We start from the raw sequence: 24,281 nt of genomic DNA, 5'->3' as shown, positions 1-24,281 counted from the left end.
GTCACACTCTTCATCATGATGATCATTTTTATCCCTTTAATTCACATTGCATAGGCTGCGTTTACAGCTGCAGATATTAAGATGTTCTTCACAGATTTTTTTCTTCAGCCTCGCCTCCCAGTGGCCGAAGTCAGAAGACAGTGAATCTTGTGCTCATGGTCCTGTGTCTGAGCTACAGTCTCCTGTTTTCCTCAGGCTGATCAGGAGGCTCTTCACTAACTGGATGTCCTTGTTCTTCCATCTGTTCCTCCTGTATAGCATCATTTTTTGCGTTTGTCTCTCCTGCCTTTGTATCGCTCTTGCTACCTGCTCGGGTCAAGAGGCAGATCTCGGCGTACTCTGTTGTATTGGAAGCCGTCCCTCTAACATCTCCGAGCGTTTCTTCTGATTCAGCCTGGCGTTTAGTGAAGTTGACAACAGCGTAATGGAGACCGTCTTCCTTAATTCCTCCTTCTTGGACTAGAACATCACTGTTGGCATACACGACCTCTTGTGAAGTGTTTGCCTTTTTAAACAAAAGGTGATATTCAGCAACATGTCAGATTTACTGAATTTTTAGTGACACACAAGTATCAAAAAAACAGTAAATGTAAGAAGAATCCAAATTGTATCTGATATATAACATGAAAATATATGTTAATATATATGTATATAAGTCAAAAATAAAATGTGAAAGAGGTCTTTAATACTGTCGGGACGGGTCTCCTAACTTTTATCAGGGTCTGCTCAGGGTCTGTTCCAGCTGCTTTCAAACATGCTGTGGTTCGACTCAGTTTTAAACCTGTGTCACATCTGCCATTTCTTTCTCAGTTTTTATAAAACGTTGCTTTTATACAGTTACGGTCATTTGTGGAAAGCATACCCATTCTTGAAAAATTCCAATCTGGATTTAGATCACAACACAGCACTGAGTCAGAACTTTTAAAAGTACATAATGACATCACTCTGTGGATGCAGGGAATCCTACTGTGCTGGTTCTGTTGGATCTCACAGCAGCTTTTGACACTGTGGATCACACAGTACTTGTTTCCCAGTGAGAACATCTTGCTGGTATTCATGTTACTGTACTTAAGTGGCCTAATCGTATTTGGCTGAGAAGAGTTTTTTCCACTATGATCAGTAACCTCTCCTCATCAAATACTCATCTATTCTATTTTCATTATACAGTGGGGTAAAAAAGTATTTAGTCAGTCCCTGATTGTGCAAGTTCTCCTACTTAGAAAGATGAGAGAGGTCTGTAATTTTCAACATAGGTACACTTTAACTATGAGAGACAAAATGAGAAAAAAAATCCAGAAAATCACATTGTAGGATTTAAAAAAAAAAAAAAACACGGTAAAAAAACAAAAACAAAATACAGTTGTGCTCAAAAGTTTACATACCCTGGCAGAATTTTTGCTTTTTTGCCTATTTATAAGAGAATATGAATGACAACACAAAAACTATTTTTCACTCATGGTTAGTGGTTGGGTGAAGCCATTTATTGTCAAACAACTGTGTTTCCGCTTTTTAAATCAAAATGACAAGTGAACTACCCAAATGACCCTGATCTAAAGTTTACATACCCCTGTTCTTAATACTGTGTATTGCCCCTTTAACATCAACAGCAGCTCGGAGTCTTTTGTGGTAGTTTTGGACGAGGTTCTCTAATGGTAAAGCTGCCACTGAATGTGTCTTATATGACTTATATCACTATATACAGTAGTGTTCAGAATAATAGTAGTGCTATGTGACTAAAAACATTAATCCAGGTTTTGAGTATATTTCTTATTGTTACATGGGAAACAAGGTACCAGTAGATTCAGTAGATTCTCACAAATCCAACAAGACCAAGCATTCATGATATGCACACTCTTAAGACTATGAAATTGGGCTTTTAGTAAAAAAGAAAAGAAAAGGGGGTGTTCACAATAATAGTAGTGTGGCATTAAATCAATTTTGTGGAACAAACAGGTGTGAATCAGGTGTCCCCTATTTAAGGACGAAGCCAGCACCTGTTGAACATGCTTTTCTCTTTGAAAGCCTGAGGAAAATTGGACGTTCAAGACATTGTTCAGAAGAACAGTGTAGTTTGATTAAAAAGTTGATTGGAGAGGGGAAAACCTATATGCAGGTGCAAAAAATTATAGGCTGTTCATCTACAATGATCTCCAATGCTTTAAAATGGACAAAAAAAACCAGAGACGCGTGGAAGAAAACAGAAAACAACCATCAAAATTGATAGAAGAATAACCAGAATGGCAAAAGCTCACCCACTGATCAGCTCAAGGATGATCAAAGACAGTCTGGAGTTACCTGTAAGTGCTGTGACAGTTAGAAGATACCTGTGTGAAGCTAATTTATTTGCAAGAATCCCCCGCAAAGTCCCTCTGTTAAATAAAAGACATGTGCACAAGAGGTTACAATTTGCCAAAAAACACATCAACTGGCCTAAAGAGAAAGGAGGAATATTTTGTGGACTGATGAGAGTAAAATTGTTCTTTTTGGGTCCAAGGGCCGCAGACAGTTTGTGAGACGACCCCCAAACTCTGACTTTAAACCACAGTTCACAGTGAAGACAGTGAAGCATGGTGGTGCAAGCATCATGATATGGGCATGTTTCTCCTACTATGGTGTTGGGCCTATATATCGCATACCAGGTATCATGGTATATGGATATGTTAAAATACTTGAAGAGGTCATGTTGCCTAAGAGGACATGCCCTTGAAATGGGTGTTTCAACAAGACAATGACTCAAAGCACACAAGTAAGTGAGTAAAATCTTGGTTCCAAACCAGCAAAATTAATGCCTCACAGATGTGAAGAAATTATGAAAAACTGTGGTTATACAACTAAATACTAGTTTAGTGATTCACAGGATTGCTAAAAAAAAACTGCAGATGCTACTATTATTGTGAGTACACCCTTTTCTACTTTTTTTTTTACTAATAGCCCAATTTCATAGCCTTAAGAGTGTGCATATCATGAATGCTTGGTCTTGTTGGATTTGTGAGAATCTACTGAATCTACTGGTACCTTGTTTCCCATGTAACAATAAGAAATATACTCAACACCTGGATTAATTTTTTTAGTCACATTGCACTACTATTATTCTGAACACTATTGTATGACTTTATTTACATTAATTACAAAGAAATACAAACAGTATGGCACTTTATGGTAAATCTGCATGGAGTAGACAGTTCTCAAAAACAAAGTGACTGTGCAAGAAGGAGAAGAGTAAGGAAAGCCACCAAGACACCCACACATTCCCAAGAGAAGTTATGGGCTTATGTGGCTGTGATTGGAGAAATTGTGCACAGTGCAAGCTTTGCATTTTGTATCACTACTCTTAGCTTCATAGTAGAGTAGAGCAGAGAAGGATTTTCTTTCACCAAAACAGATCAAATCCAGGCTTGCATCTTAGATGTACCTTCTGGCAATTTGTAGCTAAATTTTCAGGTCTTCTTGTTAAGAAAATCCTCCTCTATACCACTTCATCATGAAGATGGATAACTGGTGATACAAAATGAGGAATGACCTGATGAATGACCTGCAGACCTGCAGAGAGCTGAGAGCTATTGCCGCATTTTGCGCTTCATAATGTGCCACACATTTTCAATGGGCTACAGGTCTGGACTGCAGGCAGGCCAGTCTAGTAACTGCACTCTTTTACTACAAAGCCACGCTGTTGTAACACGTGCAGAATGTGGCTTGGCATTGTCTTGCTGAAATAAGCAGGGACATTCCTGAAAAAGACATTGCTTGGATGGCAGCATATGTTGCTTCAAAACCTGGATGCACCTTTCAGCATTGATGGTGCCATCACAGATGTGGAAGTTTCCCATGCCATGGGCACTAACACACCCTCATACCATCACAGGTGCTGGCTTTTGAACTTTGCGCTGGTAACAATCTGGATGGTCTTTTTCCTCTTTTGTTCAGAGGACACGATGTCCATGATTTCCAAAAACAATTTGAAACATGGACTCATCAGACCACAGCACACTTGAGCTCAGGCCCAGAGAATGTGGTGGCGTTTCTGGATGTTGTTGATGTAGGGCTTAACTTGCACTTGTAGATGTAGCAACAAACTGTGTTAACTGACAATGGTTTTCTGAAGTGTTACTGAGCCCACGCGGTAAGATCCTTTACACAATGATGTCAGTTTTTAATGCAGTGCCACCTGAGGGATCGAAGGTCACGGGCATTCAATGTTGGTTTTCGGCCTTGCTGCTTACATGTAGAAAGTTCCCCATATTCTCTGAATCTTCTGATTATATTATGGACTGTAGATGATGAAATCCCTAAATTGCCTGCAACTGAACGTTGAGAAAGATTGTTCTTTAACTGTTCGACTATTTTTTCATGCAGTTGTTCACAAAGTGGTGATCCTCGCCCCATCTTTGCTTGTGAATGGCTGAGCCTTTTGGGGATGCTCCTTTTATACCCAATCATGACACTCACAATTAGTGTCCTCAGTTCCCAAATGCTTATTGAATGTTGTTAGAAGGAAAGGTGATGTAACACAGTGGTAAACATACCACTGTCCCAGCTTTTTTGAAACGTGTTGCAGGCATCCATTTCAAAACGAGCAAAATATTTGCACAAAAACAATAACGTTTATGAGTGTGAACATTAAATATCTTGTCTTTGTGGTGTATTGAATTGAATATAGGTTGAATAGGATTCGCAAATTAGTGTATTCTGATTTTATTTACATTTTACACAGTATCCCAACTTCATTGGAATTGGGGTTGTATAGCTGAGCACAAACCGTCCTTTCAATGTTATGCAGATGATCTGCAAATCTATCTTCCTGTGAGGACTAATGGAAGTGATGCTTTGTAGTCATTATTTAATTGTATTCATGATGTGAAGCAGTGGCTGTCCCAAAATTTTCTTAACTTGAATGATGGTAGAACAGAGACCATTGTGTTTGCACATTTTGGCATGCCCTCAAACTTTGGTGTTCTGGTTAATTATTTAAAACCAGCTGTCACAAATTTGGGAGTGATATTTGACACTTGATTGAGGTTCAATTAACAGATAAACTCTGCTGTCAAACCAAGTTTTTTCCAGGTACATCTTTTGGCCCAAGTAAAGCCCTTTCTCAGTTGACATGATCTTCAGACAGAACATTCATGTTTTCATCAGCTCCAGATTACTGTAATGCACTTTATGCTGGAGTTAACCAGTCTTCTTGCACACTTCCAACTAGTGCAAAACGCTGCTGCTCATCTTTTAACAAACACTTCCAGAAATGAGCATATTACACCTGTCCTGTACTCACTTCACTCTTTTCCAGTTTGTTTTAGAATTGATTTTGTTTGTTTTTTAAACTAATAATGGCCTTGTACCTTCCTACTCGTCTGAAATTTTAACTCTCTGCACTTACAGTTGGACTTTATGGGCATCTGGCCAACTTTACTTACATGTTCCGAGGTCAAAATACAAACTCTGGTTGTGCTTTAACGGTAGCTGAACCCAGACTGTGGAACAAATTATCGCCTGATTTGCGCACTATTTCTTACCCAGCACCTTTTAAATTAAAGCTCAAGATTTATTTAAACTGTTTTTAATACCTAGTGGTGATGTGACATGTTTTGTTTTTTTTTTATCTTTGGTGCCATTTTAACTCTATTGTATGTGTTTGTTTTATTTTTGTGAATTCTTTATCTTACTTGATTTTACTGTAAAGCACTTTAGATACCATCTGGCTGCTGTAAAGGGCTATATAAATAAATGCTGATTGGTTGATTGAAAACATTTGCTAAACCAGTTAACTTTGGGTAGTGACCAAAAGAGCAAGATCGTGAATACAAGCAGTAGAAATGAGGTTCCTCCATCGGGTATCTGGGCTTACACTCAGGGACAGGGTGAGAAGCTCAAATATTCGGATGGAACTCAGAGTACAGCTGTTGTTTCTTCAAACAGAAAGGAGCAACCTGACATGGTTCAGGCATCTGGTGAGGATGACCTGTAGTGACCTCCCTAGGGAGGTCTTCCAGCAATGTCCAACTAAGAGGCAGACCCAGGGAAGGCTCAGGACACACTGGACGGATTATTTTTCACAGTTAGTTTGGGAAAGCCTCAGGAGACCCCAGGAAGAGTTAGAGGGCTTGGCCGAGGATAGGGAAGTGTGGCCTGAGCTGCATGGTCTGTTGCCAGAGTGACTCGGACAAGTAGCAGAAAATGAATGAATTTCTTGGACTTCATGAATAAATGCAAGCAGAGTGATACTGCACAGTCAATCTGTCTACACTAGGCAGTTCTGAGTGACTGTGCAAGTAGGAGAGTGGTGAGGGAAGCCACCAAGACACCCATAACAAGTCCAATGAACAATAACTCCACCAAGACACTCATAACAACCAACAATAACTCCATCAAGACACCCATAACAACTCCAACCAACAATAACTCCACCAAAACACCCATAACAAGTCCAACCAACAATAACTCCACCCATAGCAAGTCCAACCAACAATAACTCCACCAAGACACCCATAGCAAGTCCAACCAACAATAACTCCACCCATAACAAGTCCAACCAACAATAACTCCACCAAGACACCCATAACATCGCCAACGAACAATAACTCCACCAAGACACCCATAGCAAGTCCAACCAACAATAACTCCACCAAGACACCCATGAATCTCCAACGAACAATAACTCCACCAAGACACCCACAGTGGTGGGCACAGTTCCGCTAATCTGCTAACCGCTAATTATCAAAGATAATGTTTTCATTATTGGATTATCTTTTCAGGTAACTTTGAAAAGCATTATTGGACCAAATATCTTCCAATATGTTTTGTATTCCGCTAACCACTAATTATCCAAGGTAATGTTTTCATTATCGGATTAGCTTTACACATAACTTTGAAAACCATTATCAGACCAATTATCTTCCGATAAGTTTTGGTCCGATACTTTTTAGACCGCTAACGTATTTTTGCAGACGTGGTAAACAAAGCTTAACAGTTACAAACATTTATGAAGTCTTAATCAGTTGAGTACTTACCTGTTTAATGTATTGTAGTAGATGTGCAGTTCTATCCTCTGCAAACAGAGGAGAGCTGGTTCTAGAAGAAATTGCTCTATCCTCTATCCAGTTCTCCTTTGAGAACTGCTCACACAAAAGAAAAAAACTCATTTCTTTTGACCCCATACTGATATGCTGGCAATATTGCTCAAGTCATTCAATCAATCAATCAATCAATCAATCAATCAATCAATCAATCAATTTTATTATATAGCGCCAAATCACAACAAACAGTTGCCCCAAGGCGCTTTATATTGTAAGGCAAGGCCATACAATAATTATGTAAAAACCCCAACGGTCAAAACGACCCCCTGTGAACAAGCACTTGGCGACAGTGGGAAGGAAAAACTCCCTTTTAACAGGAAGAAACCTCCAGCAGAACCAGGCTCAGGGAGGGGCAGTCTTCTGCTGGGACTGGTTGGGGCTGAGGGAGAGAGCCAGGAAAAAGACATGCTGTGGAGGGGAGCAGAGATCAATCACTAATGATTAAATGCAGAGTGGTGCATACAGAGCAAAAAGAAAAAGAAACACTGGGTGAATCATGGGAACCCCCCCAGCAGTCTAAGTCTATAGCAGCATAACTAAGGGATGGTTCAGGGTCACCTGATCCAGCCCTAACTGTAAGCTTTAGCAAAAAGGAAAGTTTTAACCCTAATCTTAAAAGTAGAGAGGGTGTCTTGTCTCCCTGATCTGAATTGGGAGCTGGTTCCACAGGAAAGGAGCCTGAAAGCTGAAGGCTCTGCCTCTCATTCTCATTCTACTCTTACAAACCCTAGGAACTACAAGTAAGCCTGCAGTCTGAGAGCGAAGCGCTCTATTGGGGTGATATGGTACTATGAGGTCCCTAAGATAAGATGGGACCTGATTATTCAAAACCTTATAAGTAAGAAGAAGAATTTTAAATTCTATTCTAGAATTAATAGGAAGCCAATGAAGAGAGGCCAATATGGGTGAGATATGCTCTCTCTTTCTAGTCCCCGTTAGTACTCTAGCTGCAACATTTTGAATTAACTGAAGGCTTTTCAGGGAACTTTTAGGACAACCTGATAATAATGAATTACAATAGTCCAGCCTAGAGGAAATAAATGCATGAATTAGTTTTTCAGCATCACTCTGAGACAAGACCTTTCTAATTTTAGAGATATTGCGTAAATGCAAAAAAGCAGTCCTACATATTTGTTTAATATGCTTTTTGAATGACATATCCTGATCAGAAATGACTCCAAGATTTCTCACAGTATTACTAGAGGTCAGGGTAATGCCATCCAGAGTAAGGATCTGGTTAGACACCATGTTTCTAAGATTTGTGGGGCCAAGTACAATAACTTCAGTTTTATCTGAGTTTAAAAGCAGGAAATTAGAAGTCATCCATGTCTTTACGTCTGTAAGACAATCCTGCAGTTTAACTAATTGGTGTGTGTCCTCTGGCTTCATGGATAGATAAAGGTGGGGGTCATCTGCGTAACAATGAAAATTTAAGCAATGCCGTCTAATAATACTGCCTAAGGGAAGCATGTATAAAGTGAATAAAATTGGTCCTAGCACAGAACCTTGTGGAACTCCATAATTAACCTTAGTCTGTGAAGAAGATTCCCCATTTACATGAACAAATTGTAATCTATTAGATAAATATGATTCAAACCACCGCAGCGCAGTGCCTTTAATACCTATGGCATGCTCTAATCTCTGTAATAAAATTTTATGGTCAACAGTATCAAAAGCAGCACTGAGGTCTAACAGAACAAGCACAGAGATGAGTCCACTGTCTGAGGCCATAAGAAGATCATTTGTAACCTTCACTAATGCTGTTTCTGTACTATGATGAATTCTAAAACCTGACTGAAACTCTTCAAATAGACCATTCCTCTGCAGATGATCAGTTAGCTGTTTTACAACTACCCTTTCAAGAATTTTTGAGAGAAAAGGAAGGTTGGAGATTGGCCTATAATTAGCTAAGATAGCTGGGTCAAGTGATGGCTTTTTAAGTAATGGTTTAATTACTGCCACCTTAAAAGCCTGTGGTACATAGCCAACTAATAAAGATAGATTGATCATATTTAAGATCGAAGCATTAAATAATGGTAGGGCTTCCTTGAGCAGCCTGGTAGGAATGGGGTCTAATAGACATGTTGATGGTTTGGATGAAGTAACTAATGAAAATAACTCAGACAGAACAATCTGAGAGAAAGAGTCTAACCAAATACCGGCATCAATGAAAGCAGCCAAAGATAACGATACGTCTTTGGGATGGTTATGAGTAATTTTTTCTCTAATAGTTAAAATTTTATTAGCAAAGAAAGTCATGAAGTCATTACTAGTTAAAGTTAAAGGAATACTCGGCTCAATAGAGCTCTGACTCTTTGTCAGCCTGGCTACAGTGCTGAAAAGAAACCTGGGGTTGTTCTTATTTTCTTCAATTAGTGATGAGTAGTAAGATGTCCTAGCTTTACAGAGGGCTTTTTTTATAGAGCAACAGACTCTTTTTCCAGGCTAAGTGAAGATCTTCTAAATTAGTGAGACGCCATTTCCTCTCCAACTTACGGGTTATCTGCTTTAAGCTGCGAGTTTGTGAGTTATACCACAGAGTCAGGCACTTCTGATTTAAAGCTCTCTTTTTCAGAGGAGCTACAGCATCCAAAGTTGTCTTCAATGAGGATGTAAAACTATTGACGAGATACTCTATCTCACTTATAGAGTTTAGGTAGCTACTCTGCACTGTGTTGGTATATGGCATTAGAGAACATAAAGAAGGAATCATATCCTTAAACTTAGTTACAGTGCTTTCTGAAAGACGTCTAGTGTAATGAAACTTATTCCCCACTGCTGGGTAGTCCATCAGAGTAAATGTAAATGTTATTAAGAAATGATCAGACAGAAGGGAGTTTTCAGGGAATACTGTTAAGTCTTCAATTTCCATACCATAAGTCAGAACAAGATCTAAGATATGATAAAGTGGTGGGTGGACTCATTTACATTTTGAGCAAAGCCAACTGAGTCTAATAATAGATTAAATGCAGTGTTGAGGCTGTCATTCTCAGCATCTGTGTGGATGTTAAAATCGCCCACTATAATTATCTTATCTGAGCTAAGCACTAAGTCAGACAAAAGGTCTGAAAATTCACAGAGAAACTCACAGTAACGACCAGGTGGACGATAGATAATAACAAATAAAACTGGTTTTTGGGACTTCCAATTTGGATGGACAAGACTAAGAGTCAAGCTTTCAAATGAATTAAAGCTCTGTCTGGGTTTTTGATTAATTAATAAGATGGAATGGAAGATTGCTGCTAATCCTCCGCCTCGGCCCGTGCTACGAGCGTTCTGGCAGTTAGTGTGACTCGGGGGTGTTGACTCATTTAAACTAACATATTCATCCTGCTGTAACCAGGTTTCTGTAAGGCAGAATAAATCAATATGTTGATCAATTATTATATCATTTACTAACAGGGACTTAGAAGAGAGAGAGCTAATGTTTAATAGACCACATTTAACTGTTTTAGTCTGTGGTGCAGTTGAAGGTGCTATATTATTTTTTCTTTTTGAATTTTTATGCTTAAATAGATTTTTGCTGGTTATTGGTGGTCTAGGAGCAGGCACCGTCTCTACGGGGATGGGGTAATGAGGGGATGGCAGGGGGAGAGAAGCTGCAGAGAGGTGTGTAAGACTACAACTCTGCTTCCTGGTCCCAACCCTGGATAGTCACGGTTTGGAGGGTTTAAGAAAATTGGCCAGATTTCTAGAAATGAGAGCTGCTCCATCTAAAGTGGGATGGATGCCGTCTCTCCTAACAAGACCAGGTTTTCCCCAGAAGCTTTGCCAATTATCTATGAAGCCCACCTCATTTTTTGGACACCACTCAGACAGCCAGCAATTCAAGGAGAACATGTGGCTAAACATGTCACTCCCGGTCCGATTGGGGAGGGGCCCAGAGAAAACTACAGAGTCCGACATTGTTTTTGCAAAGTTACACACCGATTCAATGTTAATTTTAGTGACCTCCGATTGGCGTAACCGGGTGTCATTACTGCCGATGTGAATTACAATCTTACCAAATTTACGCCTAGCCTTAGCCAGCAGTTTCAAATTTCCTTCAATGTCGCCTGCTCTGGCCCCCGGAAGACAATTGACTATGGTTGCTGGTGTCACTAACTTCACATTTCTCAAAACAGAGTCGCCAATAACCAGAGTTTGATCCTCGGCGGGTGTGTTGTCGAGTGGGGAAAAACGGTTAGAAATGTGAACGGGTTGGCAGTGTACACGGGGCTTCTGTTTAAAACTACGCTTCCTCCTCACAGTCACCCAGTCGGCCTGCTTTCCCGGCTGCTCGGGATCTGCCAGAGGGAAACTAACGTCGGCTAAGCTACCTTGGTCCACACCGACTACAGGGGCCTGGCTAGCTGTAGAATTTTCCACGGTGCGGAGCCGAGTCTCCAATTCGCCCAGCCTGGCCTCCAAAGCTATGAATAAGCTACACTTATTGCAACTACCATTACTGCTAAAGGAGGCCGAGGAATAACTAAACATTTCACACCCAGAGCAGAAAAGTGCGGGAGAGACAGGAGAAGCCGCCATGCTAAACCAGCTAAGAGCTAGTAGCTGCGCTAAGCTAGCGGATTCTAAAAACACACAAAGTGAATAATGTGTAAATAATTTAGAGGTGATTCAGCAGAGGGAGTGCTTTAGTTAAGGCACGTGAAGATTACACTGTGAAACAAATCGTTATCTAGGTCAGTGATTCTCAACCGGGGTGCCGCGGCACACTAGGGTGCCGTGATCGATCGTCAGGGGTGCCGTGGGTATTTTTCATATTCGCGATTACCGTGAATTATTTATTTTATTCATAAAGCATAAAACGACTCAGAATCTGATGTCAAACGTGCTGCAGCCTCGCTCTCGTCTTAAGGCGGGACAATAACAAGGAGGCTGACGGCCGATTAAAACAGTGCCGTCTCCTTCAAAAGCCATCTAAAATGCGGAGCTGTCGGTGTGTGTGTCTGTGCCTGTGTGTGCGCGCGCGTGGAGTTAACAGGCTGCAGACTGCGAGGGAGGGGAGGGGGTCAGGGAGGGGAGGGGAGGGGGTGGGTGAGGGGAGGGGGTGGGTCAGGGAGATTCCTGAATGCAGGCGCGACACGTTCAGTGCGCAGCGAGCGCGGAGCAGAGAGAGGATTTTAACCCAAGTGAACGGAAGCATGAAGCTGCCTTTACTTCTCTCTGAACTTTCTCTAAAGGTGTGATTCTGCTGTTACCGTCCTGTTCTCACCATGTGCGCGTCGTATGCTGAATTTATGAGATCATGAGATGAAATAAATGGTCAAATATCTTTAAAAACATATTTAAAAAATGAGAATATATGAATGAACTGAGCCACAAAAAAAAAAAAACAATGTTCAGACGCAGAGATCACAAAAAGCAGGTGAGAACTCTGAACTTTAACAGCTGTTATTTTCCAAAGGTATTTATTTGTTCAATCTTGAGCTTAATGCAGTGTTTAAGCACAAAACGTGACTGATGAGGAGAAACAATTTCAGAAATGCAACAGAAACAACCACAAATCAGAAAAAGTTGGGACTGTATGTAAAATGAAGATAAAAATAAAAATGTTGCACCATTCCCAGTTTCTCCACTCACAGAAGCCAAACGTTCTTCCAGAGTTGTGTAATTATACTACAATAGTAGAATATAAAGAAGGGGAAAAAAGGAAAAAAAAATAGACAATATATTCATCAATCGCAATTATTTGTCTGACAATTAATCGTCTCCAGAAATTCCTAATCGTGACAGCCCTACTTGAGATCAGAGCGCAAAATGCTTGAGGATTTTCGAAATGCGGTGTTTTCTGTATCGATTTTCCATTGCGATAATTGGGTTTTGCGCAAAACGAGAGGTAATAGCATTATAATATTATTTTGGTTGGTGGTGTGCTGCAGGATTTTGTAAATATAAAAAGGGTGCCGCGGCTCAAAAAAGGTTGAAAATCACTGATCTAGGTAACTAGATCAATCTAACTGCGCAGATTAAACAGCTAACAGATACAACAAAACACCGCTGTGCTCCGAAACAGGAAGTGATACAATACCACAGTGAGAGCCAACCACCAGTAGAGGCAAGCAAGTCAAAGTCATTCAGAGTCATACAGTTTTAACTTATGTTTAAAATTTTAACCAAACTAATTTTGGACAAGTTATTTAAATTAACATTAGGTCTGAAGTTTTATAAAGTGAAAATATCAGATATATGTATTAGTTTTAAAGTAATGCACTAATTTTGAAGGTTTTAGTGTGGACATACTGTGTCCAAGTGCATTATGTGTAATCTCAGTACATTCATGACAGAAGAAATGCATTTGAGATGCTCTGATCAGGCTCCACATAGATAACAGCATTAAACTCTTTGTGCCTAAAACTCTTGTGAATATATTCTCTGGGTTTATAGACATTGTTATTGTGTTTGTTTTATGTAAAAATGCCAGAACAAGCCCAGGTTGCTTCTCCATTATTTTCAACTGGAATCACTGCAATCGATTCCTGTTTGCTATTTAGAGTTCTGCTTATGTCAAACACTGTCTGTCATCTTTGTTCCAGAGTAATATATAAGATGTCTGAAATTCAGTTTGTGTTTACTAAATTCCACGGATCTTAAACGTAGCAGACACGGATTATCTGGAATTTTGTTTTGGCAAGTTTTAACGGTCTCTACTGCCTTCTACTGCTCCAGTAGTGTTCATGCCAGGGTAAGTACTGAGTGTCTGGGCACTAGTAGATGGCAGTGTTCTTTTTATTTTGACACTGGTTATATCAGATGGTTATTACAACTTGGCTTTTCTTTTGGAAATGCCTTTTTTTTTTTACAAATAAAAAAAATGGCATATTTTATTAAAGCACATTTATATGTAAACACCAACACACACACTTCACATTAACGTGTTGGTTTTACATAGAATGAATGAGTTCACCAGTCAGTGTAAGTGGAGGCACATTTTACCCATCATCCCTTTGGCATCTGTCTGTGTTTGTTACAAAACTTCAGAATTAGTGCATTATTCAACATTAAAAGATATACGAGGGCTGTCCGTAAAGTATAGGTCCTTTTTATTTTTTTCAAAAACTATATGGATTTCATTCATATGTTCTTACGTCAGACATGCTTGAACCCTCGTGCGCATGCGTGAGTTTTTCCACGCCTGTCGGTGACGTCATTCGCCTGTGTGCACTCCTTGTGGGAGGAGTCGTCCAGCCCCTCGTCGGAATTCCTTTGTCTGAGAAGTTGTTGAGAGACTGGCGCTTTGTTTGATCAAAATTTTTTCTAAACCTGTGAGACACATCGAAGTGGACATGGTTCGAAAAATTAAGCTGGTCTTCAGTGAAAATTTTAACAGCTGATGAGAGATTTTGAGGTGATTCTGTCGCTTTAAGGACTTTTCACGGTGCGAGACGTCGCGCAGCACTCTCAGGCGGCATCATCAGCCTGTTTCAAGCTTAAAACCTCCACATTTCAGGCTTTATTGATCCAGGACGTCATGAGAGAACAGAGACGTTTCAGAAGAAGTCGGTTTCAGCATTTTATCCGGATATTCCACTGTTAAAGGAGATTTTTTTTATGAAAGACGTGCGGGCGGATTGCAGCGTCGGCTCGCAGCCGCCGCAACGCTCCGCCACAGGAAAAACACCTCTGTTGGAAGCCTTGAGGACAAGTTGGAACATCTCCAGCTGATAAACAATTTCTCATATACTCACTCCACTGAAAGCCATCAAAAGCCGCCTGGATTTTACAAATGGTTATCAACACGGAGGTGTTTTTCCTGTGCCGCCGTGCCACGTCGGCTGCGTCCCGACGCGCGGACCCGTCCGCACGTCTTTCATTAAAAAAATCTCCTTTAACAGTGGAATATCCGGATAAAATGCTGAAACCGACTTCTTCTGAAACTTCTCTGTTCTCTCACGACGTCCTGGATCAATAGAGCCTGAAATGTGGAGGTTTTAAGCTTGAAACAGGCTGATGACGCTGCCTGAGAGCGCTGCGCGACGTCTCGCACCGTGAAAAGTCCTTAAAGCGACAGAATCACCTCAAAATCTCTCATCAGCTGTTAAAATTTTCACTGAAAACCAGCTTAATTTTTCGAACCATGTCCACTTCGATGTGTCTCACAGGTTTAGAAAAAATTTTGATCAAACAAAGCGCCAGTCTCTCAGCAACTTCTCAGACAAAGGAATTCAGACGAGGGGCTGGACGACTCCTCCCACAAGGAGTGCTCACAGGCGAATGACGTCACCGACAGGCGTGGAAAAACTCACGCATGCGCACGAGGGTGCAAGCATGTCTGACGTAAAAACATATGAATGAAATCCATATAGTTTTTGAAAAAATAAAAAGGACCTATACTTTACGGACAGCCCTCGTATGTTATATTTTAACTTTGTACAAATGACAGAATTGACATTAATGGAGTTATTTTATCTGCTGGTGTTGTTGTTCATTTGGCTGCTCCCGGTTTTGTTCGGGGTCACCACAGCGGATACAGCCAGATCTGCATTGGTAATTGGCACAAGTTTCACGCCGGATGCCCTTCCTCATGCAACTCCAGTTTCACCTGGAGAAACACACACAGCCGCTGGTGTTCCAAAGAGGTCCCATCCAAGTACTAACCAGATCCTGCTCTGCGTAGCTTCTGAGATCTGACGGGATCAGGCTGACACAGAGCAGACCAGCTGTGCGGAGTTATTCTATCAGTATTAATTTTATTTATAAATCAAACCATAAGTCAGCACTGCTTTATTTTCCAAGACCTCCGCCTCACGATGACGCTGTTATTGAGTAGAGAGTTGAGCTTTGCTGCTCCTCTCAACTGCTTCTCTGCTGGAAGTTATGTAGTAAACAGGAGCTTCCAGCAGTGAGCAGGACGCTCAAAGACAGAAGTGCTGACTCGTTGTTTGGGTCTGTAGTTGCCTTTGATGCAACCACAAGCGCTTGTGGTGTTAAAACTCAAAATCAGCTTGTTAGTAGTTGTAAGTGTACCGGAGACAATACTGGAAGTTATCGGTTAGCTGTAGCTTCTGATAAATCTTTGGATGGTTTATCGGTTTAGCTTTATAAAAGATAACGTTTCATTTAGCTGATTATCTGTTATCGAATCTAACTTTTTGGTTAGCTGTGCCCACCACTGGACACCCATAACAACTCCAACCAACAATAACTCCACCAAGACACCCATAACAACTCTGAATGAGTTACAGACTTCTCTGCATAGAGGCAAAATTACAAAAACTGTCACTGTCCATATACCCATGGACATGACTGTATGTACAGTCGGCAACATAATGCCTGGAGGTCTGGTTTGTGCTTAGATTTAATGCCATGCAAATAGCAATGTGTCAACAGACACACTCCCAAAATGATTTGCATCTGGTATTTTGCACCTTCCAGATAGAACCATTCAATACTTGAGTCACGCAGACAAAATTGTGACACTTGCTCGGTAACACATGACCTTACTATTACTGTAGGTCATAAGGTCCTCCACTGCAAACCTTTACCTTGAGCTGGGCGGATGAATTGTCGCTTCACAGTTTCATGTTACATTGTTGTGTAACATCATTTGTGCTATCCCAATGCAGTTCCAAAAGGTTTCGTGAACACTCCTCTACAGTTGTACAAGTATGCATTAGACTGAGATTTCTGCATCTCTAAAGAAAGTTTATTTGCCGGTGTCCCTGTCAGGGTTTTTTCTTGACGTTTCTTCAAGCTCCACCAAATCATGACCACTCCACAAGGAAAACAGTCTACAGTAATACACCATAAGTCTCACTTCATCTTCAAATACTAAATATTATTTTGCTTTATGAATTAGTAATAATCTGTCATCAAGTAAAAGTAAGGTTAACAAGTAATGGTGTATGCGGACAACATGTTGGGAACTTTCACCAGTGGTCTGTGTGTGACTGAACCAAAGACATTTGAGAAAATATTTGGCATATGAAAAGAAGTCAACTCACCTCATCAGCAACCAAACAGTCTGACGTGTCCACCATGCCTTTGTCAGGGGAAGGGCTGGCTTTCTTTTTCCTAACATTAAAACAAACTGTCGTTTTAGTTATCATTATCATTTACTGTGAGTCCATTACTTCACTGTAATGATGTAATTATTTGGCAAATGTGATTCTTTTGATTTGATTCATTACAGATTCTCAGTTTAATCACAATTGGCTCACCAAAAAGGAAAGTGATTTGATTTTGAGGAAAATTCATTTCAATTCAAGGTCACATGCCAGGGTCAGTTATATATAGGGGATATTTCGAAAGGCTATTTTGAGTAATTGTCAATGTTAACTGGGTTAATGAGTTAATGTTACTATGAAGTGACTATGTTTTATATGAATGACAATTATTTACCTTTATTCTAAATAGGGCCTTATTCACATTATGGTGTTTACAGGAGTTGTTTAAAGAATATTCAGTTCATATTCCTGTCCAAGCGGACCTCACCAAAAGTTATAGTTTTTTTTTAAATACTGTTAACATTTTTTAACTCATTCTTGCATCATCTATAACTAGTTATGATCAGTTTTCATCATCTATCGATCACTTTTCAGCTGTTTAAAAATACTTTTGAGTATCTGGCTAATAAACAACATTTAATTCTGAGAGAACTTTGAGAACTTTTTTTTCTCTGTTTTGAACATGACTTTTCAATACAAAATTCAATACCTACCGGAACTCACTGCAGTTGCTCTTATCCAGACATCGTAAATGAAAACTGCTTAGTGCAGTAGTTGTGAAAATTTGACAAAAAGCTTAAAACTTTGCTACAGAGCCTGAACAGATGCCATTATTTCAAACTGGGATCCAAAAATGATCAGGGAGTACACAATATTTATTCAAATATGATCTAAAGAAGAGAAACTGAAGAGAACTGTTTCAGTGAGAATCACATAAACGTTCTTCTTAATAAGTGAAAAGGCTCTGAATATATATATATATATATATATATATATATATATATATATATATATATATATATATATATATATATATAGCTGTTTTAGCAATCCTGTGAATCACTAAACTAGTATTTAGTTGTATAACCACAGTTTTTCATGATTTCTTCACATCTGTGAGGCATTAATTTTGTTGGTTTGGAACCAAGATTTTGCTCGTTTACTAGTGTGCTTGGGGTCATTGTCTTGTTGAAACACCCATTTCAAGGGCATGTCCTCTTCAGCATAAGGCAACATGACCTCTTCAAGTATTTTGACATATCCAAACTGATCCATGGTATGCGATATATAGGCCCAACACCATAGTAGGAGAAACATGCCCATATTATGATGCTTGCACCACCATGCTTCACTGTCTTGACTGTGAACTGTGGCTTGAATTCAGAGTTTGGGGCTCGTCTCACAAACTGTCTGCGACCCTTGGACCCAAAAAGAACAATTTTACTCTCATCAGTCCACAAAATATTCCTCCATTTCTCTTTAGGCCAGTTGATGTGTTGTTTGGCAAATTGTAACCTCCTCTGCACATGTCTTTTATTTAACAGAGAGACTTTGAGGGGGATTCTTGCAAATAAATTAGCTTCACTGTTGTGTGTTGGGAGGGGGGGTTTGGCTGGACAAGGTTGGGTTGTTTTGTGTTTATTTTCCTTCCCAGGTGATTTGGGGCTGTTCTCTGAGGAAAATGTGCTGCAGAAGAGTCTCTCTCCTCTGTTACGATGATTGGCTGCACCTGTTGCATTCTCGTGCGGCTCTCTATCAGGACAATCCACAACACCTGTGATGTTCACGTGCAGATCTGAGGACTTCCAGCTGGTGCCAATGTAGTGATGAAGAGCTACATTTAAACCAGCAGTGAGTTGGATAAGATTGCCGGAGAATACGACCTTGTGACGACCGTGTGGGGACGCTGAGGGCCGTTTCCGAGTCTGACATCGCGCCTGTGAAGGAGGACGAGGGTGAGAGACAAACGTTGTCAGCACACGGCAGAAAAGTATTCTGAAAAGTTTATCCGTGAATGTAAATTGGTGTCTTATACGCAGCTATAAGTAATTATTGGTGGAAAGTGTTTGGCGTGCTCCTCACGGCAGTGGCATGCGGATTAATGATCCTCCACTAGCTGTGAGCAGCAGCCTCCTTGAATTAAGTTGGAATTCAGACCTAAACGTGTAGCTGATAAGTTTGCCTCCAAACAATATTTCGTAGTAATAGTGTTGAATAATCTCATCTCTGTTCCTCCTTCGCAGAGTACAGTTCTGGGAAAAAGTCACCTGGGGGGGGGGGGGGGTGTCGGCGGAACTCCTGAGTCCTGAACGTTCGGACTCCGACTGTTGAGACGCTGAGAGAGCGCGCCACCTTTTCACCGCACCAGAACTTTAATTAATTAGTATTTTATGTATAGCACAAAGGGGAGAAAAATAAATGTGTTTTCTTTTTGAAACTGCTTCTGATTATTTCATGCTGGGTTCAGTCAGATACTGGACCGCTCCTCACTCCGCGTCTTATCCATAACATTCACACAGGCATCTTCTAACTGTCACAGCACTTACAGGTAACTCCAGACTGTCTTTGATCATCCTGGAGCTGATCAATGGGTGAGCCTTTGCCATTCTGGTTATTCTTCTATCCATTTTGATGGTTGTTTTCCGGTTTCTTCCACGCGTCTCTGGTTTTTTTGTCCATTTTAAAGCATTGGAGATTATTGTAGATGAACAGCCTATAATTTTTTGCACCTGCATATAATTTTCCCCTCTCCAATCAACTTTTTAATCAAACTACGCTGTTCTTCTGAACAATGTCTTGAACATCCCATTTTCCTCAGGCTTTCAAAGAGAAAAGCATGTTCAACAGGTGCTGGCTTCATCCTTAAATAGGGGACACCTGATTCACACCTGTTTGTTCCACAAAATTGAAGAACTCACTGACTGAATGCCACACTACTATTATTAGTGATTCACAGGATTGCTAAAAAAAAGCACTTTGAACATAACAGTTTTGAGTTTGTAGTGTCAACAGCAGATGCTACTATTATTGTGAACACCCCCTTTTCTACTTTTTTTTTTTTTACTAATAGCCCAATTTCATAGCCTTAAGAGTGTGCATATCATGAATGCTTGCTCTTGTTGGATTTGTGAGAATCTACTGAATCTACTGGTACCTTGTTTCCCATGTAACAATAAGAAATATACTCAAAACCTGAATTAATCTTTTTAGTCACATAGCACTACTATTATTCTGAACACTACTGTATGTGTTTATTGTCTGCTGCACCGACCCGTTTGTATTTGTGTGTCCTCCTTATGGTTCCTCCTCTGCCTTTGTCCTTGGTCTGTCTCCCCACGTCTTTGTGTTCAGTCCAACCTGCGTCTCTGTGTCTAGTTGTCATACTCATGATTGGTTTCTCTGGTCATCGGGTTTGTATCCAGCATTCGCACTTTAGTCGCGTCCATGTTCCAAGTTAGTTTCTGCTGTTGGGTCTTGATTTGGTTATTGTTTAGTTCTTGTTATAGTTGAGTTTTGTTGCCTCCTTATTAATGAATTAGTCTTCATGTCAGTATTTCCACTGTTGCATTTTGTTTACTTCTGAGTTCTATGTGGGTTTTGTAGTTTTGGTTCTGTGTTTTTTCTTCTGCTAAGGTTATGTTTTGTTTGCACTCACCCTTAGATGCCTGTTTAGTTTGTAGTCACCATTTGGTTTGTTGTTGTGACTTGACCTTTGACCTTGTCACACATTCATTTGTTCATCAGTTGGTTTTGCTATTATTCATCTGCTGGTTTCTTCATGTGGGTCACATTGGTTTCACATTTGTCCCTCTGATGTTTTGTAGGTATTGAGATTAGATTGTTAAGATGCTGTATTTAGTTTTTTTGTTTTTTTGTTCATTCATTGTGTCTTCCATGATTGGATCCCTTTGACAATGTGCCATTGCTTACAGAGAACCCTGTGAGCTGATGACCAGAGGATCTTTTTAAATCCCTGTCAGACTGGAAAATCATGAAGGACCCTTGGGCAAAGTCCTTAATCCCCAAATTGTTCCAGTTGTGTACCTTGCACGGCAGCACCCCAACATCAAGGTGTGAATTTGAGGCATCACTGTAAAGAGCTTTGACCATGAAAGCACACTATAAAATGCAGTTTAAAAATGCCCCTTCTCATTTTATTACGGTGCTGTTCTCACTACTGTAATTAGATGGTTAATGGTTGCCTTTTCATCTGTTTTGAGTGTTCATCACCTGAATACCAACACAACCAGTAGGAGACACAACAGCAACATCCCCAATGCGGCCACTGCAGAGCCAATCAAGACAAGTGGGCTTTGGCTTCCTGAAGAAACACCCAAAGACATTATGGTCAGTAAAATCTACAAGAAGCGGGTTATGTGACAGAAACAATATGCAGCAGATTGTTTTACCGTGTGTAGACTGAGTGGTTGTCACATTGTACACCCAACGGTCAGCACCCAGTGAATTGGTGCCAAAGCAGACTAGAGACAGTATGTTTACATCTTGTGAATGGAAGATGATGAGGCTCCTCAAGCCCATCTTCTCCAGAGGTACTTCATTGATCTGGACATCAGCAGAATGATTGACAGCCTGCCCAGCCAATTCCCAGTGCAATGAAGGAGGTGGATTTCCATGGGCATCACAAGAACACTGGATCTCTGTTGCACCCTTGATACAGTGAGAAGTGGACAGGATCTCTGGAGCAACTGGAGAAAATAAGTATTCCTCAAAAACGTAGCTCAGTGCTGTAAAAAGTATGAATAATACAAATAAATCAAGCTTACATGTGACATTAATACTGGCAGGCTGCGAGAACTCTGATCCGTGGACATTCAGAGCTTCGCAGTAAAACTGATTCTCTGACAGCTTACTAGCGTAGAAGCTGAAGTACTTCTCAGACCCGACCACCTCCTTATGTTGTCCAAACATCCTGTACCAGGTAAAGTTCTTTGCTTCTGGATTGGCCATGCATGTACAGATCAGAGTCACAGGGCTGCCGGCCAGCACTGGACCAAACTGGACAGGTGTCGCTGTGGTGTTCTTAGGACGATCTGAAAGAAATCACCAGACCAACATCATGTATATGACAACAAACAGATTCAACCTTTACAGCACATTAATCAGATGCAGCACTGCAGCAATTTCTAAGTTAAAGTTTATCTGAGATGTTGAACATAAAGTGGAATATGACTGGCCTGCCCATATTCCACCATAAAGTTCTTAGAGCTTACTGACATCTACTTCACTACTTCACATAGACCAGTCTGTGCGAAACCTTTTCTCTCCGACCTTCAGGAAGGAAGCTCATATTGATGTTGAAGAGTGTCATTTTCACCATGCAGTGCATCACTGGCTGCTTTTCCAATGGGGCCAATTCCAGGGTTGGAGTCATAATCCAAAGCTCCTTTCAGCAATTCTACTGCAAAATCTTTGGCGCATGACTGAAAAACACATTCTTTGCTATTTTTTGTACTCCATAATTCATTCATCCATTTTCAATCCTCACTTATTTCAATTAAAGGTCACTAGGGGGCTGGAGCCTGTCCCAGTGGTCACTGGTTAAGGGCCCAGTCCCACTGGGGAGAGGATTAATTGCGCATGAATTGAGTACACAAATTACGGGCATTCGTTGTCGTCTGCAACAAAAATGGCCAAAAACGACAAATGTCCCAGTATGAATTATGGATATATTAATAATATATAGCGAATATACCGTATGATGAACAATCACGGTTGTATAACGCATGTAGTGAGGAAACGGATCCAACGCATTGCGATTATCACGGAAATATTACAGGTGTATTATGAATGCATCATGCACGTGTTGGCATGCACGACATCTGCATTGTGGTCATAAAAGAAGCACGCTCGGGCCATCGGCATCACTATTCACACCAAAAATACAGCCTCTGGAGCATTTACTGGACTTGGACAAGTTGATTGGAGTAAACAAGCAGTGAACAGGGTGAGTGATGATGTCAGCGGATCGCATCAGAGTGCAGCTCGTCTGAACGATTATAACAAGAAGTTTAATCTGTTATAAACAGGAATAAATACTGTAACAGCTGCAGACAAGAAGGAAAAACACGCAACTGTTTTATCAAGCCTTGACTATGTAAACAAGTCAAATAATTACCCTTTTAGATGGCTCAAAATGCTTTCTGTAGCTGGAGCCATTCCCATGCGCATGGACGCGCGAACGGCCCAGCTGCAGCTTCCTGTGTGATTCAGGAGGTGATTAGAGCCGTTTTCAACAGGCAATTTGCAGAATAAAATGATTAATCCACCACAAAATAATTATTTTATATACGCAGCATGCAGCGCAGAGTGCGTGGCAGCTGGTAGAACAAAGAACGGTGTCCAGCTGTGAACACAGCGCATCTGATTTGCATCCGCCGCAAGTCAGATGCAAAGCAGACGTAATAAAAATGCTTTATTCGTGTTTCTGTGTAGGCTCTCAGTTGTCCAGGTGGTTTCCATAGTAGAGAAGCTTGAATCTTCGACTGGACTGGGTTGCTTGACGCGAGGACGTTTCGCTTCAAATCGCAGAAGCTTCCTCAGCTAAAATTCTTGCTCTGGTAGTCTGACTTCTGCCTTGACTCTTGTAGAGAAGAATAAACAGAAGCCACAAAAGCTGGAGTTTTAAATCTAACCAGACCCCTCCTACCGAGAGGCAGACTGCTATAGGCTAGTGACTAAACAGTAGCTCTAATTAGCACCTATTGAGCTCTAGTTAGCACCCTCCTAATGACAGAGCAGCTGTCCCTCCTAATGATGGGACAGATGCCTCTCCTGATGGCTCCCTTGATGACTCTCCTGATGACATGAATGACTCATTACCACGAACAAAAGACTGAAACTGCTTTGACCTGAGTACCCCATTGTAAACAGGGGACAAAGCATGTCTCAGACCCCTCCCTGGTTAAGGCTGGGTTTCAAATGTTTCACATAGAATGCCTCCTTGACCCCTCTCTCAAACCATTTCTTCTCTCTGGCTAAGATTTTAACTTCCCTGTCCTCAAACGTGCGGTTAGTGTTTTTAAGGTGGAGATGAACTGCAGACTGAGGTCCACTGGTGCCCTCTCTGCGGTGCTGGTATAGCCTTTTGTGTAAAGGTTGCTTAGTCTCACCTATGTAGTGTTTGTTACAGTTTTCCTGACATCTGATAGAATATACTACATTGCTCTGTTTGTAACTAGGGATCTTGTCCTTGGGGTGAACTAATTTCTGTCTCAAGGTGTTAACTGGTTTAAAGTAAACT

At 40.7% G+C, this 24,281-nt stretch overlaps 1 protein-coding gene across 4 annotated transcripts in view; it reads right to left on the bottom strand.

Annotated features, from left to right (window-relative positions):
- The window catches only part of LOC117513907 (B-cell receptor CD22-like), a 45,042-nt gene continuing 20,761 nt past the window's right edge, over positions 1-24,281 (bottom strand). For all 4 annotated transcript variants that reach the window (XM_034174148.1, XM_034174147.1, XM_034174151.1 and 1 more), the window contains exons 7-11: positions 21,805-22,071; positions 21,430-21,726; positions 21,251-21,341; positions 17,018-17,087; positions 1-505 (exon numbers count right to left, since the gene is read on the bottom strand). In XM_034174148.1, coding sequence (XP_034030039.1) covers positions 173-505; positions 17,018-17,087; positions 21,251-21,341; positions 21,430-21,726; positions 21,805-22,071 — 1,058 coding nt within the window. In that variant the 3' untranslated portion in view covers positions 1-172. The remainder of the gene's footprint in view (positions 506-17,017; positions 17,088-21,250; positions 21,342-21,429; positions 21,727-21,804; positions 22,072-24,281) is intronic.

Source organism: Thalassophryne amazonica, chromosome 7, assembly GCF_902500255.1.
Source record: "Thalassophryne amazonica chromosome 7, fThaAma1.1, whole genome shotgun sequence".
NCBI classification, from domain to species: Eukaryota; Metazoa; Chordata; class Actinopteri; order Batrachoidiformes; family Batrachoididae; genus Thalassophryne; species Thalassophryne amazonica.
The sequence above is the reverse complement of the archived record's forward strand: the minus strand, read 5'-3'. Positions and strand labels throughout refer to the sequence as shown.